This window comes from Podarcis pityusensis, assembly GCF_964106645.2.
Source record: "Podarcis pityusensis genome assembly, chromosome: 15".
Taxonomy (NCBI): Eukaryota; Metazoa; Chordata; class Lepidosauria; order Squamata; family Lacertidae; genus Podarcis; species Podarcis pityusensis.
Genome location: NC_138040.1, coordinates 5759592 through 5779779, shown reverse-complemented (window position 1 = coordinate 5779779; position 20188 = coordinate 5759592). Strand labels below are relative to the sequence as shown.

General features: G+C 43.6%; 1 protein-coding gene across 1 annotated transcript in view; it reads left to right on the top strand.

Annotated features, from left to right (window-relative positions):
- BCAS3 (BCAS3 microtubule associated cell migration factor) overlaps positions 1 to 20188 on the top strand; it is a 476692-nt gene that overhangs the window by 65597 nt on the left and 390907 nt on the right. Inside the window, exons 8-9 of the mRNA XM_080983313.1 lie at positions 13678 to 13785; positions 15584 to 15660. Coding sequence (XP_080839439.1) covers positions 13678 to 13785; positions 15584 to 15660 — 185 coding nt within the window. The remainder of the gene's footprint in view (positions 1 to 13677; positions 13786 to 15583; positions 15661 to 20188) is intronic.

Here is a 20188-nt window from a genome sequence, read left to right as displayed (position 1 = left end):
AACATCCTGTAGCCCTCCAGATGTTGTTGGGCTACAACTTCCACCATCCCTGAAAATTGTCTCCATTCTGGAGCTGATGGGAGCTTGAGTCCCAACAACATTTGGAGCACCCATGTTGGCTACATCTTTATTTAAGGGATAAAGTTAAGGGTTTAAGCTAGCGGGTGCTGCCCTGCATACTTTGGAGGAGACTGGGATGCAAAGCTAATAGAAGTTGTTTATATATATCAGAATGTGAAATAATGTGAAAGAATGTGCTTTTAATGTGCAATTAGGATCAATTAAAATAATTCACCTGAATTGCAAATCTCAAATTTGGGGGGTTTGGTTTGGGGGCTTCATCCTCCTCCTTATAGACATCTGTAGGGATTATCCCCTTCAGACATTGGGTATGGTGTGTTTTGGGACCGTGGGGTCATGTGGGTAGAAGATCTTGGCTTGTGTGTATAATTAAATAGTTGCTTTCAGAGGTTCTGGAGGCCAAACATACACCTATATGAATCTCTTTCAACCCCCCCATACCACATTCCTTGCCACAAAAGCAAGTTCCCGCAATAGTTATTTTCCTCTAAGGCAGTAGTTTTCAAATGGAGGGTTCCTGGACGCTGTGGATTTCCTTGGAAGCTTAGCTGGGGAATCCTCCAAAGAGCATATCAGTCATGGTGGACAGTCTTCCTGAATTGTAGGGGTTGGACTTCATGACCCTTGGGATCCCTTGCAACTCTACAATTCTATGATTCTCTGAAAAACTACTAGCTCACCACTGCCCATCTTCCTTTGATATTTATAGCACTATGGGTATGTTGGGCGTGTAACTTTGATACATGCCTGGTCAGAACCCCATGTGGAAACAAAGCCTTGTAATACGCACCAGAAACTTCTACAAATACACAAGGATTCCTCTGCAAGCAAGTTAGTTTGGAAAAGATTCCCTAGAGGCAGAAAGTTTTAACACCTCTGATTTAAGGTGTTGAGACACTTATTTTTTTCTTATTCTTGCTGAAACACACACACAACACACACACACACACACACACACACACACACATCTTTGTATTGCTATCGCTCAGCAAGAATTTATATTAACCTTCCTGGTCTTCTGTATATATTTCTCAAATGTTCCTGACCAGAAATAATGGTATTTAATATATGCTGAAGTCCAGCAGAAGAAACATTTAAAAAACTGATTTATAGTTCTCGGGTCTTGGCAGCCTATACAAGAGCTGCGCCAGCTGGGTCTCTTAACGTCTTTTAAGTGGCGCTGCAGAATTGCTGCGTTTCGCCTCTTGCGTTTGCTGGGTAAAAGTTTGGCTGCCAATGGAAGTCTTTCAGAATGAGCTGGAGCCAGCTTTTAGTGGCTGCAAACTTTTAAGCAACCCCACAGCTTTCTGTTAAACTGTGTGGTGTGCAGTTGCCGCTCTTGATGTGCAGAATGCAGCCTTGTTTGTTTGGGGCTTGTTGTTTTGATCCTGTCTAGATTTAAAGTCTCTTTCTGTTATGGCAGTGAGCTTTTGTTTACAGGATGAATTGTAATCCTTTATCTGATTGGCTGGTTGTAGGTTACATTGTGCTGGGGTTTTATTTATTTTTGCTTTTATGCCCCTTAGGGGGTCTTTGTAGTGGGACTCATCTGGGTGTCCCATCCCATGCTCAGCCACAAGCCCAACACTGATCATTCCCAGGAGACGTGAGCTCAACTCCCCCAGCGGCTAAATGGCCCTCTTGAAGTGCATGCCTGCTCCTTCTGCATTCATGCTGGGGAGCCAGAACCTAAATGCCCCCTGGTGCTTTTTTGTGTGGTGGTGGGGAGGTTGTGTTCTGCAATATGTTAAAGGTAAAGGTAAAGGTACCCCTGCCCGTATGGGCCAGTCGTGTCCGACTCTAGGGTTGTGCGCCCATCTCACTTAAGAGGCCAGGGGCCAGCGCTGTCCGGAGACACTTCCGGGTCACGTGGCCAGCGTAACAAAGCTGCTCTGGCGAGCCAGCACCAGCGCAGCACACGGAAACGCCGTTTACCTTCCCGCTATACAGCGGTACCTATTTATCTACTTGCACTTAGGGGTGCTTTCAAACTGCTAGGTGGGCAGGAGCTGGGACCGAAAGACGGGAGCTCACCCCGCCGCGGGGATTCGAACCGCCGACTATACGATCGGCAAGTCCTAGGCACTGAGGTTTTACCCACAGCGCCACCCACAATATGTTACTGACTCAATAATAGTGCATTACTGGCAGATTCGTATTGGACCATCCTCACATCATTCTACTTGGTTAGTTGTTCTGAGATGCTTCCCCACTGTTACTGCATTATTCCTCTTTGGAGGATCACTCTTAATGCTACAACACAACAAAAGCAGGACAAAGGAAGCCTGAACATTTGTGGCATGCAATGTTGCAGGATTTCAGCAGGAAGTTATGTCACATGCATGGACTGGAAACGAAGCAATATGCCTGCCCAAAAACCTTTGCAGGTGCCAAAGATATTGAAAGGGAGACCTGGTGTCACCACATTTTCTTTTTCACTTGAAAGGTCTGGCATAATGAAAATTGTGCTGTTGTGTGTATGTGTAGCAGTTTGTGTGTGTGTGTGTGTGTGTGTGTGTGTGTGTGTGTGGAAGGGGGCACTCAGCCTTTATTTGCTAGATTAAGCATTGCCTGCTCCCAACGGACCATCTGTATAATGTTGTAATTTCAAATACCCTTTCAGCTAATTTAGGGCTCAGGATGCAAAATTCAGCCTTTGAAATGGGGTTGGAGTGAGTGGGATATCATGGATTTAGGATGAAGCTTTCTGAGGGATATAGAAATTCATAAAACCAATAAAGGTTTTTGGGGGGCTTTTTTGGTTGGGTGGAATCCTTTAGTCCATATTAAAACAGACTCATTTATCCAAATATATTAAGTAATGCAAAAATGTGATGGGATTATTACAGCAGTGTCTGGTGACACGTGACTGGTCTCACTGTAGTGGAAAATGAGGCTCACATTAATTTTTTTCAGGTGAGGCAGGCCTTGGTTAAAATGCCAGCTTCTGCTGTGAGAGAAGATGCCACAGGTCACAGAAAGCAGCAGTTGTACATGCCAGTGTGTGTTTATAGCCAAAGGTGCCCTGCTCTAACCTAGAATAATCCCATCTACTTGAGGGCAGATATTCCTTTTTAAGAGCCAAAGAAGAGCGCTGCAGGTGGATCAGGCCAAAGGCCCACCTGTTCCAGCACCCTTTTCTCACAGTGGCTAACAAGATGCCCCTATGGGAAGCTCGTAAACAGGACCTGAGCACAACAGCCATTCTCCCCATCTGTGGCTCCCAGCAACTAGTTTTCAGAGGCATATTGCTCCAAAAATGGCTAGTAGCCATTGATATCCTTCTCCTCCGAAAATATGTCTAATATTCTTTTAGAGCCATCCAAGTTGGTTCTTTCTATTCTGGGATGACTACAAAATAAAACTACTGATCTCTTCCCTCTCCTGTATCCCTTTCTGTCCATCTCTTTGCATACCTGGTGTTAAACCAGTTGAGTTTGCTTTTGTGGAGTGCATCTCACAAAAGAAAACATGTTCTGTTCTGTTATATCATGTTATCATGTTATTGTTATTTTTTGTTTGTTGATGAAAATGGGGACGCGCTTTGTCTATTAGCTGTTACTCATCTTCATGGTTGTATTTTGGGGGATCTTGGTTGGAGTCCTGGAGATTCTACTGGGGACAAAAGAACAGCAGCTGGCTTATACTATTGTTTGTAATTTTATTATATTGAATGCATCATTGTATAAATTTATATTGGATTTTTGTTGTTACCTATTGTATTTTTTTTTTGCTTTGTATTATAAGCTGCTTTGAATGTTACTTAAGCTGAAAAACAGCATAGAAATATTAGCTCTAACCTAATCCAGTTTCAAGTTGCAATTTCAAGCTAATCTAATTTCATGATGACATGGTTCTTCAAACTTGGGTCCCCAGGAGTTGTTGAACTACAACCCATATTAGTCAGTGATCAGGGATGATGAAAGTTGTATTCCAACAAAACATGGGGACCTGAGGCTGGAAAACCTGGTCCTAGTAAATATAGTCTGTGTTCTGAATGCATGGATCCAGTTTTCTGAATGCTTCTTGCAGTTAGATTAGATGCATCCCATCTCCCACAATGGCCCAGTAGATGACTCTGGGCAGCCCAGAAATACAGTATGAAAGCTAGAGCCTTCTTCTATGTTTCTCCCCAGCATATAGTACTCAGACGTATACTGCCTCTGAAGTTGGATGCTCTCTGTTGTCATTGTGGCTAGTTAAATAAGTTGTTCAGATGTTTCCAAGGGCCACCAAATACCTTGGAAGAGCAGGAGCCAAACAAAGTGCTGTCTTCACCTGGAATCTGTCTGAAAGCAGCCCCCCTCCCTACACACTGCTTGGCCCTACAGTCAATCCATGTGTCCCCTCTCCCCGTCTTGTGCTCCATCAGCCTCTTCTCCACAGACATCTTGTACTGCAGCTGCTTATCCTCAGCTGAGAGCGGCAGAGCGAAATACCTGCTCCCTTAATCCAAAGAAGATTAAAATGTGTGATGGGGCAACACTCCTCCCACCATCCAATGCTCTTGCATGTGGATAGTCTTGTACTGTGCTAGGCTAGTGATGGCCATTCCATATCAGTGACCTTTATTGTGAGTCAACGTTATCCTTCACAGTTTTTGACTATTACATGAAAACCCCCCAGCTTCTTAGACTCTTGTAGTAACTCTTGGGCAGTGTGTGTGTGTGTGTGTGTGTGTGTGTTTTCCAAATTTCAGCTTCCTAGCTGGTATGGAAGTATTCTGTAACCGTTTTTGGGCGTATCATGTTTCATACATTTCAAGTACAGGATGTCTTTGGATTACACATGTCCCAAATGTCAAAGCTTCATACCCTGCAATTTTGATATTATGGATGATGTTGGATTTATGGTTCTGACTCTGAACGAACTGTATTTATGGTACGTTTGCCATATGAACCAAACTCTTTATTCAGAAACACCCATCCACACCCAAACCTGAGGCTTAAAAGTTGAAAAATCCTTTGGTGTTGAGTTGTGCAAGAATATATATATCTCCTAAACTTCTCTCTAGCTTGTGGTAGTGATTTTTTTAAATACAACAACAGTATAATCCTATACATGTCTACTCAAAAGTAAGTCTTATTGAGTTCAGTGAGGCTTGCTGCCAGGTGGCATAGGACTGTAGCCACAGTCTCTTTAAAATGCAGCAGCTGCTGCTTGATATTATTTTGCTGTTTTGATTATTTTAAGATGCCCCGCAATCTTTGAATGAAGGGTGGTATAAAAATCTGTTAAAAAACAAAACAAAACTTCGGTCAAACTTGAACTGGATTAAACTAACTAGTTTGACTCTTTGTTCCAAAATAAAACTAGTTTCGCACCAAGATATGAACAACCACCACCACCACCACAACTCCTGCATTTTTCTTCATATCATGGTTTTATTGGTCTTTTACAATATTTTCATTGTTATATTGCTTCGGGATATTTCATGAGAATGATTCATAAATGAAGTAAAGACATCAATTGCGTATATGGATCAGAAGAGAAAACATGTATTTTGAAATAATTTTAAATTTGAGTAAGTAATTGAGAGAATGATGTATTAGGAAGCAGTCTGGAACCCAATAACTAGCATGGAAATATAATTGTGGGGTGGAGAGAGTTGCAATGGCAAGCTATTTTACTTACAAATTGCTTCCCTCAAACCAATTGCTCCAAGCTGCATACATGACAATAAAAAATACACAATATAATAAAATAAAACAGGTTAAATGGTTATTCCACACCCCCCCCAAAAAAAAATTGTTGAAGAATTACTGAATAATTCTTCAGAAGGCTGAAATTGGGTTAGGCATTCACTAGTAAGAACATGGTTCATAGGAATCGCACTCATATTAACCAGAAGCCATCAGGCATTGCTCCCTGTTGGCTGTAGGGATGTCAGAGAATTCCAGTGGCAATAGGAACAGAAATTGCTGATTTTCATGCATTTGTCATATGTCCAGAATGGAATTAAATCCAGCATTCACTGTTGTTATTATCAGTCCACGAATGATGCATAATTGGCATATGCCCTCCCCACCATTCGTATTGTTTCTTTTGCACTGAAATGAATAGGGTGAAATAATGTAATTTACGTAATTAATTACATTTTGCCACAGAGGACAGCGAGTTGAATGATGTAGGAAAGGCAACAGTGCTGCCTGGAAAAATACAGAGTGGAATGGAAAATGTTGCCTTTTCATCCCTATTTGGCTGCTTATCATTTCACTACTGTGATTTCTCTTTCCTCCTGCTGTCCCATCACCACCATCATCTTCTGTCGCTGCTGCCCTTGACAGAAGCATCTCTTGGGTTTATACAGCTGCTATTTGCAGACAGCTCTGCTCCCTCCACATCTGTTTTACAATCATTCCCTCCTCCCTTTTCGCTCTCTTGTGTTGAGCTACAAAGCTATCGAGCAAAAGTTTGGAAGAAGGCACTATCTTTTGTTGCTTTGTAGGTGACTCTCTTTAAAAACCAGGAAAGCTCTTGCTTTGAGGGCAGTATTGGTTCTCCGTGACTTGTTTTTCTTAGAACCTGGATTGGGTGCTTCCTGCATTGCAGGGGTTGGACTAGATGACCCTTGGGGTCCCTTCCAACTCTATGAATCTATGATTCTTTGTGCCCATTTGACCCCCTCTCTTCAGAGCACGCTCTTTCATTCCCACGATGCTGTGATTCAACCGTCCTCTTCCTTCTCTAAGCTCAGCTGTCATCTCTTAATATCATAAGCTTGTGTCTGTGGATTCCACTGAAAATAACAAAAAAAGCAGTACTAATTGTTTGAGCCCACAACTGCTTTTATATATGGAGCAAGTTAAAAGTCTGGTTTAGCTGTACCTTGGTTTGTTTCTTTTAAAATTAAAAGCAGGCTGGGGTTTTGTGAAAGACTTTGATATATTTGTCTTTTGATGTTGCTAATTTTTCTATCTTCTGAGGTTGTTTTTCACTCAAAGACGAAAGATGTGGGGTGTTAGCTGAACAGAACTGTGGTTTGTGCTTATTTGAATAACCAAACTTGTTGCAGAGCTCACCAGCCAGGGCTCACAAGCTTCTTAAAACTCAGGATGTGTATTTTTCTTCTCTTGCATGTTGGAGTACAGTCATAGAACTGTAGACTTGGGAGGGACCCTGAGAGTCATCCAGTCCAACACCCTGCAATGCCAGAGTTTGGAGTTTCCACTGGACTTTCGGATTGTATGTGCATGCAGTAAATGAAAGGTTCCATTGTGGTGCTGGCAGACTCTGGATCAGGATAGTGCTTTTGTTGTGGAGCATAAAGTACACCCACAGTGGAGTGCCCCACTATGTATACCTCTGGGGATACACACCCGATCTGACCCAAAAGTGTCTGAGTCGCCTGTGAGTCTCAGTTTTGTTTTGGTAGGTCATGACCAACATCTAAAGCCCAATCACCTAGAACAGTCATCTTCAATGTTTTCAGACCTGGGGCCCACCTTTAACCCAAACTTGCATCTGGGCACCAATTTTTAACTTTTTTTTAAGTTGGTGATTCATATTTCTTACCTATCCTTCGCCTTAAGGTCATGGTGTAGGTTACAACAAAGTAGAATCAGTTAGAATGATTTACAATCAGAAGAAGGGTGGAGGATGGACATATCTCTCAGATGACACAATGCCAGATATTTGTATGGCAGCAGTCCTGTTCTTGCAACCCAACCTGCTAGCAGGTCCCAAACCGAAGATCAATGACCTAGAGGCCCTAAGAGAAACTTCAGCATAGAACTAACTATTGATATAGCATCCCCCCTGCCCATGTACGCAATTTCTTTTTTCTTTTTCATTTTAAAACCCAAATTCTTCACTATTTATGTGGTCAGGGGAAGCAGCTACATAATACTAATGACATACAGTTCTTGGGTGGCAATAGTGAGGAAGAATTCTTAGTGACTAATGGAGAAAATCTAATTTTATCTCACAGGACATTTTAGATTACTAATAATCAGGCCTTCTGTCTGTCAGTAATACTTCTAGGATACTTTTTCAGAGGGCGCTTTCACACTTTAAAAAATCAGCCTTGGAGAATAAGAAGGGTCTGTGGGCTTCAATGCCAGATGCTGAGTCCTGTACGAACTGATCTGCCCAATTATTATTGCACTGTTAGTATTATTACTACTCTGAGCATTTCCAAGCACATCTTGGATCCATGCTTTCCTGCTGTTATGGTGGGGGCAGAGATGGGCAGCTGTCTCAGAGTCCCATATTGCTGTGTAGCCATATGATTTGCTGTCTGGCTGGTGGAGACCAGCCAGGTTCAAATATTACAGTTGATTGAATAAAATATGCAGCGGGCTTGCTGTATGATTAAGATGTCGTTCGGTCTTCCTGCACAACATGTCAAGCTTTTTTAAAAACACACACAAAACCCTCTTCTTAATTTGGACTGTATGTACTCCAGAGCAAATGCCAGGCCTCACTCAGTGTAGGAACATAGGAAGTTGTCTTACAGTTGAGACAGACCATTAGTCCTTCAAGCTTAGGATTGTTTTCACTATCAGCCAGTGGCTCTCCAGGATTTCACACTGAGTTCTTTCCCAGCACCCCCTAGAGATGCTAGGGATTGAGCCTGGGACCTTGTGCACGTAGGGTAGGTGCTCCAGCACTGAGCCTGCTCAGACTCTTTGGCTGGGTCAGCTGTCCTCTGGCCTTCCCTTCACCTCTACCCCAAGCAAGGTGGCTTGCAAGGAGAGCCCAGGACTCTCTTCTCAGCTGAGAAGAGAAGTGGAGAAATCCCTCCTGCCTGCAATGTCTGGATCAGCCTTTGCCAACATGGTGACCTCTTGATGTTGTTGGAGTCCAACTCCTAAGAGCCATGATCAGCATGGCCTATGGTGAAGGATGATGGGAGTTGTAGTCCAACAATATGCAGAGGGCATTGGGCTGGGGAAGGTGGAGTCTGGGTCAGCTGATATTTGCCATTGCCAAGATGTGCAGTCTTTAGCACCCAGCTGAAGCTGTTGCCTGAAATGGTTTGCTGCTAGTGCAAACTGCAGTTTTATACGGTCTTCTGAAAAAAAAAACCCCAATCTTATGAGTTGAGGCTCTGTCCTTATGGCTCTGTGAAGGATGTACCACATTGTTTATTATATTGCCAATCTTCTTTGTGATGTGAAGTAAATCTCTGGACTTTCCTCTTGATCTGAATTACCAGCTGATCTGAGTTGCAATGAACTGACATAGAGCAACTCTTTTAGCCGTGGGAAGGTTTGCTTTTTGGAAGCTCGAGCCAAATTTTTACTTGCTCATAATGTGATATATATAAGATTTTATCGTGAATGTTACTTTTTTGCAATCAGGATTCTTTCTCTTCTGTAGTAAGCTATGGCTTTAAAACATTAAAGACCACCTGGTTCATTGACTGTTGAAACAGGGCAGGGTGGGAAGCAAATAGTAATGATACCAGGACAAAGGAGCCAATCAGCTTTAGCCAACATAATGCCCTTTAGATGAATGTTGAACTCCAGTTCCCATCATGTCTGACCATTGGCCATGCTGGCTGGGGCTGTTGGGGGATGTAGACCAGCAACATTTGGAAGACACCATGTTGCCTGCCTCTGGGATAAATTAATGTAGGGGACTGGGGAAACCCAGTTTCAGAGGCAGGCTTCTGTTCTTTGTGAAGTGGGGCTCTGCCTGGAAAGAAGCAGGGAAATGTAAGTGCATTTGATTTGGTTGTATCCCCTTCAGGGTAAGGTGCATTTTAAATTTCATTCCTGAGACCTGCTGTTAGGCAATCTGGGGCAAAGAATTACCATGTCTTTTCCAAATTACTATTGCTTCCTCCTCCAAGTGAAAGGATTAGGTTCAGTAGCACATGTCTTAAGATTGGGAGCACCTTTTTCTGATTTTGAAAAATAAGTGTTTCCATACCTCCTGCAATTTGTGGTAGGTTTAAAAGAGTTCTGCTGTTTTGTGTCTCAGTGATATATGCACACACTTTGGGGAAATGTCACTTTAAAAAAATATCTTGGTGTGTTTTTCTGGACAAATCCGATAAGTATTATGAAAGGTATCTTGTGTTGTTGAGCATCTGCTTTGCATGCAAAAGGTTCCAGGTCCAATCCTTGACATCTCCGTGTAGGGCTGGGAGAAACTCCCATCTGAAACCAAAAAAAGAGAGACTGCCACTCAGTGTAGGCAGTACTAAGCTAAATGGATCAATGGTCTGACTGCTTCCTATGTTCCTTAATTCGAAGGAGGGTTAGTGGAACACAGTGTTTCCTCAGAATGGTTTTTCCCTGACCTACAGCCATTTTTGTTAACCCCCAACCAGCTTAAAACACCCCCAGCAGTTAAAGCTAGTGGCAATCACAGTCCATTATGGTGGCAAATTCCACACAATTTATTTGTGGAACTTGCAGCCACAAGATGATGTGATGGATTGGCCACATAGCTTATTAAAAAATATTAGTATAAGGCAGCTCCCTATGGGTTGTATCCAACTGAAAGAAAATGGGCATGTGTCTTCATTAATTTCAGGGGGTCTGCTCTAAGTAAAGCTGTGTTTGTTACAATCCTTTGTTCCTATACACACATGGAAAACATATCTATCACAGGGATACCTAGCCTTTCAGCTCTTCTCCCAAAGCTGTTTGCAATGTGCAGGGAGTTTGTTTGTTTAATGACTCTAATATATGTATGGGATTTTGTTTGTTTAATGCCTTTAATGCGGACTTCCTCAACCTTGGCCCTCCAGATGTTTTTGGCCTACAACTCCCATGATCCCTAACTAGCAGGACCAGTGGTCAGGGATGATGGGAATTGTAGTCTCAGCACATCTGGAGGGCCAAGGTTGAGGAAGCCTGCTTTAATGTATGGGAGCTCAGTCATGAGCCCCCAAACATACTCCTGCAGGTTAACAGAAGAACTTAAGAAGAGCCTGCTGAATCAGGCCAATGGCCCATCTAGTCCAGCTTCCTGTTCCCATACTGGCCAACCAGATGTCTGTGGGAAACTGGCAAGCAGGACCCAGCTTCAAGAGCATTCGTCCCTCTTGCGGTTTCCAGCAGTTGTTGTTCCGAAGCATTACTGCCTCCAACCTTGGAGGCAGAACACAGCCATCATGGCTACTAGCAACCAGTCACCCTCTCTTCCTCCATGAATATGTCCAATCCTCTTTTAAAGCCAGCCATAGGGATGGCCATCACTGCCTCCTGTGGGAGGGAGGTTGAAGTATTACCACCCATGCAATCCGCCTCATATCCCTTTTGGGTGCACCCGTAAGCAGTAGCAAACACCTTTTTCTTAATATTTCCTCCCTCTGTTTTAAAATCTGTGTTCTCCTGTTTGTGTGTGTTACACAGCCGACCCTTTTGCGCAGCTTCCTAGAAACAACCAACCTTTCAGTGCACTCTCTTGAGGAGGCGGGGAGGAGAAGGGGGAGAGGAAGGAAAAGGTGTCGCGGGAGTGAAACTGCCAGATCAAAGCTGCTTCTTGGCTTGCAAGATGGCGCCTGCCACTCTCCCTTTCTCCTCTTGCATCCCGGCCTACCCTTTTTCTGTTGAAAGAAAGCTGGCGGCGGCTGCTTCTCTTTTGAATGAACAGCTGGAGAGCCTTATTTATATTAAAATGATAAAAGAGCCACGTGCCGCATATGGATTTTTTGTTGTTGTTGTTAAAACAAACAAGGAGCCTGTTGAAACGACCATGGGCTCTTTGTACTGGGGTTGACATCGGCAGCTGTGCGGTTCAGCTGCTTGTCCGTAAGTCCCATTCCGGCGACGTGTGTGTTTCGCAGTGAAATCTCAAAGTTCTTGGCCACCCAGTATCCTCCTGAGTTGTCCATGTGTCAAAACACGGGGGCTGAAAGCTAGACATTACAGAGATTGCTTGGATTGGAGGTTGGGGGGGAGAGAGAAATGCTGCCAAAAGTAGTAGTTCTCTCCTCTCCCCACTCTCCTCTTCTCCCTTTCCCAGTAACTTTATAGCAGATGATGTCATCCCGTTGTAAGTTTTCCCCCTCCGCTTCATTGGCTGCTTTCGTTAGCATGGGCGGGGATGTTCACGCAGCAGGATGACATCACACTGTGCATTTTTAGCTTACCTGATATGATGGGGGAAGACGCACTGGGCCACTGACGTCAGGGCCACCTTGCGACCATCATAATCAGTGGTGTGGTTAGGTAACTATAGACCCTGGACTGAATGGTCTTCCACAATGAGAGCCCTTTTAATGGTTAAGTGCATTCATTGACTGGTAATGTGTATTTGCTTCAAAATAAGATGGTCCTCGTGCATGTGGGCCCACTCCTGCTCATGCTGCCAAGCACTGCAGCGCCCCTGATCTCTGCCCCTAAGCCCCCCCCCCCATGCGGGCCCCATAGTTCATAATGTGCAGTTTCAACCCAAATCTCCAGAAGCCATGTCTTGGTGTCATGTTGGTTTCATATATGCACATGTCTTGCCATGTTTGCTGCATTGTTTTTGTAAGCCAGCTTGCAAACTTCATAATGATAATACTGTATTTTTCAAAACACATAAAACTATGCAGCTTGAATAGTTATAGTTTCTCTTACTTTGCTTAATTTAGTCTGAATTTTTAATCCTTTCTAACAAAAATAATGCAATTGATGCAAACTTTGTTAGTATGGGGAGCTGCAGGAAGCTATGGGGAAGCACTGAACTGCTGTTGGGCTGCAATTCTGATCTCTCCCCCATCCCCTAAATCTGGCATCTGAGCCACTGTATGTGCCATATTATTACAGTGGTACCTCTGGTTACAGACGCTTCAGGTTAGAGACGCTTCAGGTTACAGACTCTGCTAACCCAGAAGTAGTACCTCGGGTTAAGAACTTTGCTTCAGGATGAGAATAGAAATCGTGTGGCGGCGGCAGCGGGAGGCCCATTAGCTAAAGTGGTGCTTCAGGTTAAGAACAGTTTCAGGTTAAGAACTGACCTCCGGAACGAATTAAGTTCTTAACCCGAGGTACCACTGTATTATTATTATTGGTAGCATTCTGCAGATTGCTACAGTCAGTCATTTTTATGCTCTTCTGGGGAATCATATCATTCTGACTGTTATATATTCAAATGCATTTTGTTTGTTTATTTTATTTTCCTAGATTTATGTACTGCTTAATCAATAAATAAATCTCGTAAGTGGTTTACATAAAACAGCATGAAATGCTCTTTTAAGAATAACAATAGAAGCAGACTTTGAAACAGTAAACATAATAAAATTATCAAAATCTAGATAAAACCAACAGTTAAAAAACCAAAACAAATGTACATAATAAAATGACATGTTTGGGTAGCCTTGTCTAAGCAAAAATGTTTTTAGCAAGTGTCAGAAATTATATAGAGAAGGGGCCTACTCAATAACAATTGGCAGGGAGTTCTAGAGCATAGGCGCTGCCACACTAAACGATCCATTTCTCGCAAATGTGAAAAGAACAGTACATGGTGCTTGTCAAAGTGCTAGTTCTGCAGATTGAAGCTGCTGAGCAGCCACACATGGGCCAAGCGATGGGCCTTCAGATAAACTGCTCGGAAGCTGCTGTGGGCTTTGTATCCTAATCATAACTCCTTGAATTTGCTAGCTGGCCTAAATATGCTAGCCAACCCCTTGTTTTTTCTGATGTCTTTCAGCACCAGCCCTCCTTACTGTTGCGTGGACCTCCATTCTTTGCGAACTGGTGAAATGGTAAAATCCATACAGTTCAAAACCCCCATTTATGACCTGCACTGCAACAAAAGGTAAGCCCTTTTATCTTTGGATACTTTGCTCCATCCATCCCCCAACCCACTTTGCCATTTATATTTCATATTGCTGTCCATCATTGCCTTCCATGGGAGCAGCTTGGACCAAATGCAGTATTTTAAGTAGTTATAAGCTGCACATTTGAGCCATAGGGCGGGGGAGGCAGGCCAACAAAGACTCCCCCAAAGATCTGAGTGATTCAGGCAGGGTTATAAGGGATGAGGCAGTCCTTAAGGTATCCTAGACCCAAGTTGTTAAGGCCCTTGTAAATCAATACAAGTTCCTTAAATTTGGCCCAGTAACATATGGGCAGCCGGTGCAAGCTTTTAATCACCTGAGTTATGTGCTGCTGCAGCCAATAGCCTCACTGCAGGATTTTGCACCAGCTGGAGCTGATTCCACATGTGGTGTCTACTGCAGAGATCTAAAATGGCTTCCCAGCTGCTGTCCCCTTGAAATTTTTGTTTTGTTGTCGTCGTCCTTGTGCTTCATGTCCTGATAATCATTTTAAGTGATTCATTACATAAACCCTATCCCACTCCCCTCCTCTTAATTCCATTGTATGGGGAGGGGAACGGGGGACACACAAAACACTTTCAGCAAATAAGGCACGGCTGTTACGCCCGGCAGATTTGCAATAAAAACCAGCAATGTGATTATTTTTGAGGATGAAACACTTTTTAGATTAATATGCCGTGTGGTAGTGATGGATTTTCATTTTGAGTCACCGGGGAGAAAGGATGCTTTAAAAAAAATAAATGTAAATTGCAGGAGGCATAACACTGGTTTTATTAAAGAGGTACAAACCCTCTTGTATTCTCTCTGGCATCTCACAGGTGGAAATGGAGGCACACACTACATTTGCAGTTCCTGCACTCTCACACCCAGGATTGCTGCCTGAGGTTTCACACAAACACACACACACACACACACACCATCCCAAATAACTCAATCTGGTATTGGCCACAGAATTCAGCTTCTGTGCCTGCCGTGCCTGCTCCCTAAAATATGTTAACAGCCTCATAACCAGCATTGCTCAGGAATTCTAAGAAACCAACAAACAAAATTGAGGTAGTTTTGAAGTCATTGCTTCAAGTCAGTGCAGTTTTGAAAGGTTCAGTTTCAGTCTGCCATCTTGAAGCAAAATGGCGCCCACCTTTATGTCCAAATATAGACAAAAACTTGCTCCTTGATCTCAGGAACCATCGTACAAAATTTGGTTATGGCGTTTTAAGAGGGGTCCAGATGCATAGAGAACAGACAACTTTCAATAATAGTGATTATCATAATTATAGTGACACACAGATCCCGCTTTACAAACACAGTGCATTGCCCTGGAAATGGCTCGTTAGGCAAGTATTCATGTAATAAGTCAATGATTTCCATTGATTCCTATGTGAAATTTTCTAATTGTTTCCAACCATGGAATTTTGAGCCAACATTGGGGGGGGGGGGAGATGGGAAAACCTAGAGAAAATGCTCTCTGATTTGTCCAATCACTCCATCTTCCTCCCTCAACCAATCAGCAAAAGGCAAACAAGGAAGTAAAAATTGCTTTCTGTTCAGATATTTGAACCTGTGGTTATATATTGAAGTTTGGGTAATGATTCTTTGTGTTTGGATAAGTGAATTTTTGCATAGTGAGCATTTGTAAAGTGGGACCAGTGTGTATTATTATTGTTATTATTGTTATTATACCCTATAGAAACCAGAATGTCTAAATCCTACCTTTTCAGTTTTTAGTATCTTGATATTTCAAGTATTCTCCATTGTTGTTTTGTTTTTTGCTCCCAGGATCCTTGTTGTCGTCTTACAGGAGAAAATTGCTGCTTTTGACAGCTGTACCTTCACCAAAAAGTTCTTTGTCACAAGTAAGCATCCTGTTGAGCTCTGTTTCCCCTCCTCTTCTTCCTGAATGGTTGTGGTCGAATCAAACCCAACTTGATCAGACTTGTTACCTGGCCTAGGTGACCTCCTTAAAAACAGAGTACTGCTTGCATGGTGGCCAAATCTGGGAGCTATTGTCGATCTGTTGGGGACCCAGTACTTGTAAAACCAAGGGGCACGACAAGGGGATTTGTCCTGCACAAGCCCCTTTGAAAGGTATAAAATGGAGGTGACACCCCCCCCCCCATGATGCTGGACTCAAATTCCCATCGGCCTCAGGTAGCATGAAAGGCCACAGGTTCATCATTCCTGGTAGGAGAGTTTTGCGAGAGTGGTGTGCTCTTACACAGTGCCAATCCATCCCCATTGGATTATTCCTGTTTGCTTTTTCTGGCTCCCAACCTGTTGACAGTCCTCATCCTACTGCTGTAGGAATTAAAACGTGTGTTCAAAGTGTTGCTCCCAGATTCTTCTGGTTTGAAATGGTTTTCTAATGGGATAATAGTTGCTTACTCAATGGGACGTGTGCAAAAGGGATGCCATTAAGGAAGTGCACAATCTCTCCCCTAGTATTTCAGACCACTTATGATAGTCCTCAAGCAAACTCATATTGGGCTAGAGATACCTTTTTCAAGGTTTGTCAAACATGGATGTTTAGAGAATGTTTGCTTCCATATAATGGAATCTGACGATGCAGAAATGACACCTTTTTACAGGTAAGCTTGGTTACCCCCGGCAGCAGGAACTTATTGGCGATGACCCAGAATCGCTCTGATCAGAAATACACCAGCGTTACTTAGTTGGCACTTCTGTTAACTTGCCTTGGTTATAGATGGTTGGGAGTTGCTATTTCAGATTGTTTCCTGTTTTATACTGACTTGGCATTATTCGTCTATTTTTGTTTTTAAAAGCATTTTCTACTGCAAGGCGAAAAGGTTGTGCCAGGGCACACTGTTTTTTAAAATATTATTTATTAGTTCAATAAATTTCTGTTCCACTCTTCATCATAAATAGCCCCAGGGCAGTTTACACATATAGAATGTATTACTAAAATTATAAAACATGATATAACAGTTGTGGGGAACCTTTGGCCCACCAGATGTGGCCGAACTACAACTTCCATCATGCCTGGCCATTGACCATGCTTGCTGGTGCTGATGGGAGTTGTAGTTCAGCAGCATCTGGAGGGCAAGAGGTTCCCCTGCATGGGCTATATAGCAAATGAAGAGCAGTACTAAAATCCATACCAAGCAACAGCAGAAAGCAGTTATATTTGACAAGGATTCATCAACTACCTTCAAGTGCCTTGGGGAAGAAAGATGTTTTCAACTGGTGGAGAAAGCTATACAATGTACACACTTGTCATATTTCTAATGGGAGGGAATTCTATACCTGGTGTGCCACCACAGAAAAGGCCCACAGTTAATGCCTGATGTACCCCAGAAATGCTGGCAGGACCCCTAGAAGGGTCTCTTTTGCAGATCTTAGGGCCCAGGCAGATTGATATAGGGAGAGGCACTTCTTTGAGTACTTAGGTGCAAAGTTGTTCGGGTTTGCTCAGTCACATGCATATGACAAGTGCAACTCTTGTAAAACTGACGTTATATGGTTGCAAAAAGTATGTGCCAGCTTCCTTGAACTGTCTTCAAGGATGGCCCCCTCCCAGCTTATTACAGCAATAAAAATAGAAGGTTATTAAAGAATGAGTTATTCTGGCCAGACCATCTCAGTCCAGGAACGGTTATAGCTGGCAAACCATAGCTGAGAAAAATGTAATGCATATCACAAATGCCACATGTACTGGATTTAGTATAGGCATAGGCAAACTCAGCCCTCGGGGTGTTTTGGGACTACAACTCCCATCATCCCTAGCTAACAGGACCAGTGGTCAGGGATGATGGGAGTTGTAGTCCCAAAACACCCAGAGGGCCGAGTTTGCCTATGCCTGATCTAGTAGTTCCCCCTCCCCAACTACAAAACTGCTCCGTTAAGGGGAGGTCATCCCTGTTAGGAGCAGATCATCTTCCTGCATCCTGGGCATGTGAACTGCACCTCCTCAGGATTCCATCTCAGTGGGTTGACTCTCATCCAGCCCATTACTGCCTCCAGTCCAGCAGCAGCAGCAGTGACAGCACGGCCTCCCCTGATTCTGCTGACAAGGAGAAATAGAGCTGGTTGTCATCCACACATTGATGACAGCATGCTCCAAATCCCTGGATGACCTCACCCAGTGGATGTTAAACAGCATGGGGAATAAGATGAAAGCGTGGCAGACTCCACTGCACAGGTGTCAGGTGGTTGAGAACTATTGTGTCATCAGAGGGGCTGCAGCATCCCTTGTTGCTTCTAAATCCATCAGAGCAGGAATCTGCAATGCTGATTTCCCCACTGCCTCTACCCCCAGCTGCAGTGACATCATCCTGAAGCAGAAAGCAGTGACACATTGGGATTCTTTGATGCTGCCCACACCACAACTGATGGTTGAAACCCCCCCCCCATATTTATTTTAGTGTAAACAAGCCTACACATGTTCTAAGCTTGTAGATTTTTTACTAGCCTTCTAAGGGGTTAGTGGCCTACAACTCTGGGCTGACCGTGGAATAGGATAAGGCCCCCTCTTCTGCAACCAGCATAGAAATGCAAGCAATTAGTCTCTAAGCAGACTAGTAAAATAATTTGTAATCTGCCAAGGGGGCTGTCAGAAGGACGGATGGATTGCTGTGTCCAGGGTCGGCCCGCCCATGAGGCAAGGTGAGGTGGCTGCCTTGGGTGGCAGGATCCACAAGAGCAGCAGATCCACTCTCCAAGGAATGTATTGTCTGCTGCAACACTCCCCTTGGAGGCCAGATCTGCTTCCTCCTTCCAGCTCCCCCGCAATGCTGCCTAGACAAATAGGGGGCACTGTTGGTCTCCTCCCACCCCTAAGGAGAAAATGGCAAGGGCTGCGCTTTGGGGTCTCCTGGGTTCTGCAACCCCCTTCAACCATTGGGTAAGGATGACTTGATTCCATGCCTTTCGTTCCCAGTGTAGAACCTCACTCCCCACTTCTTTACTTGCCGATGAGAGGCAATATTTTGTGGGTTCGCCTCAGGTGCCAAAACGTCTTGGGCTGGCCCTAGCTCTGTTCACCCTTAGCCAGCTTACTGCATATCTATGCTCCATTTCCAGACAGCACAGAAATCAAGCAGGCTGGTTGGGGAGACAGAAATCAGCCCTGCTCACTTGCCCGCCTGGAATTCTGTGTCACCTTTGGTGTTCACATGAGTTGGTTCTAGTGATGGGGGAGAAATTAGATTCAGCTGGCGTTTATAGGTGACGTTCCCGGATTGCAGTTTCTGAAGCAATCCACAAACCAAAGCGACAACCATACTTTGAAGTCCACACTTCTCTGAATTTTGTTGTGCTGTTCTCACACCAAGTAATGAGTTCAAAAATAAATATACTAGGGGAAAGTGTGAGTAGAAGTGCATGTATTAGGCGAAATGTTGGTGGGTTTTCATGAGGACTTAAAAAAACCCCACCTCATGTTGAAATGTGCAGAACTGATGATTGGAAAAGTGATAAATTGGAATGGACAGATTTGCCTGTCCCTAGCTGGTTCTGTATCAACTAGACTGAAGCGTACCTCCAGTTCTTAATGCGGAAAAGAACGACTGTGCACCAAGTTTGAGGAGGGTGCGCTGCTTCTTTTATTTATGCTTTGAGCCTCCTTGAGGACACCACTGGAAAAGTAGGCTACATGTTTGTAAATAAATAAATCCGTGCATGAATTAGCGTCCACATTTGCATGTCCCTGTCTTGTTCTGTGGGGAAACAATGGGCATCTGAAGAAGGAGAGGAACTGAGGTCCACCCTGACAGAAGTCCTAACTTCAGTTTGTGTAAGCAGAAATCTGTCTTTTGCCCCAGATGTTAAATGTAAACTTTTCTGACCTTTTGAAGAGGATGAACTAGGCTAGCCTTAATGTATATTTGTTTGCTTATCGTGGTCCCCTCCCTGCATGCTGGAACCCAAGCTTACTTTAGAAGTAGGTTTGGTTGTCCTTAAAAGGAAAGATATAGCTAAATAAGCTTAGAATTTAATGGCAGGAGGGGGGTGGAAATGCCTTGAATTTACTTAGTCTTTGCATTACATCGTTTTGCTCTTTGTGTGTGTGTGTTTAAAGCTTAAAGCAGCGTCCCTTTCTTCAAAGTGGAGGAAAACAGCATTTGTGGAGTAATCTGAAAGTTACCAATAGGTGTCAGTTTCTCCCCACATCATGGCCTTGAGATAACCGAGGGATCCGCTTTCCCGTTTGCTGAAGCCAAAGCAGCAGGGAAACTAGCCTTGATTTCAAGGCATTACATGGTTCTTCCATGGCTGCTAATAACATTTTCTGAATTAAAGTGTGAAATCAGATCTGTATGGGGTACTTCCTTTCCTGCCCCCTCAGATTTTGTGGGGAAATAAAATCCCTTCCTGATTTTATTGCCTTACTTTCTTAGTCTTTTCCTCCACCCCGTGCCCCAAAGT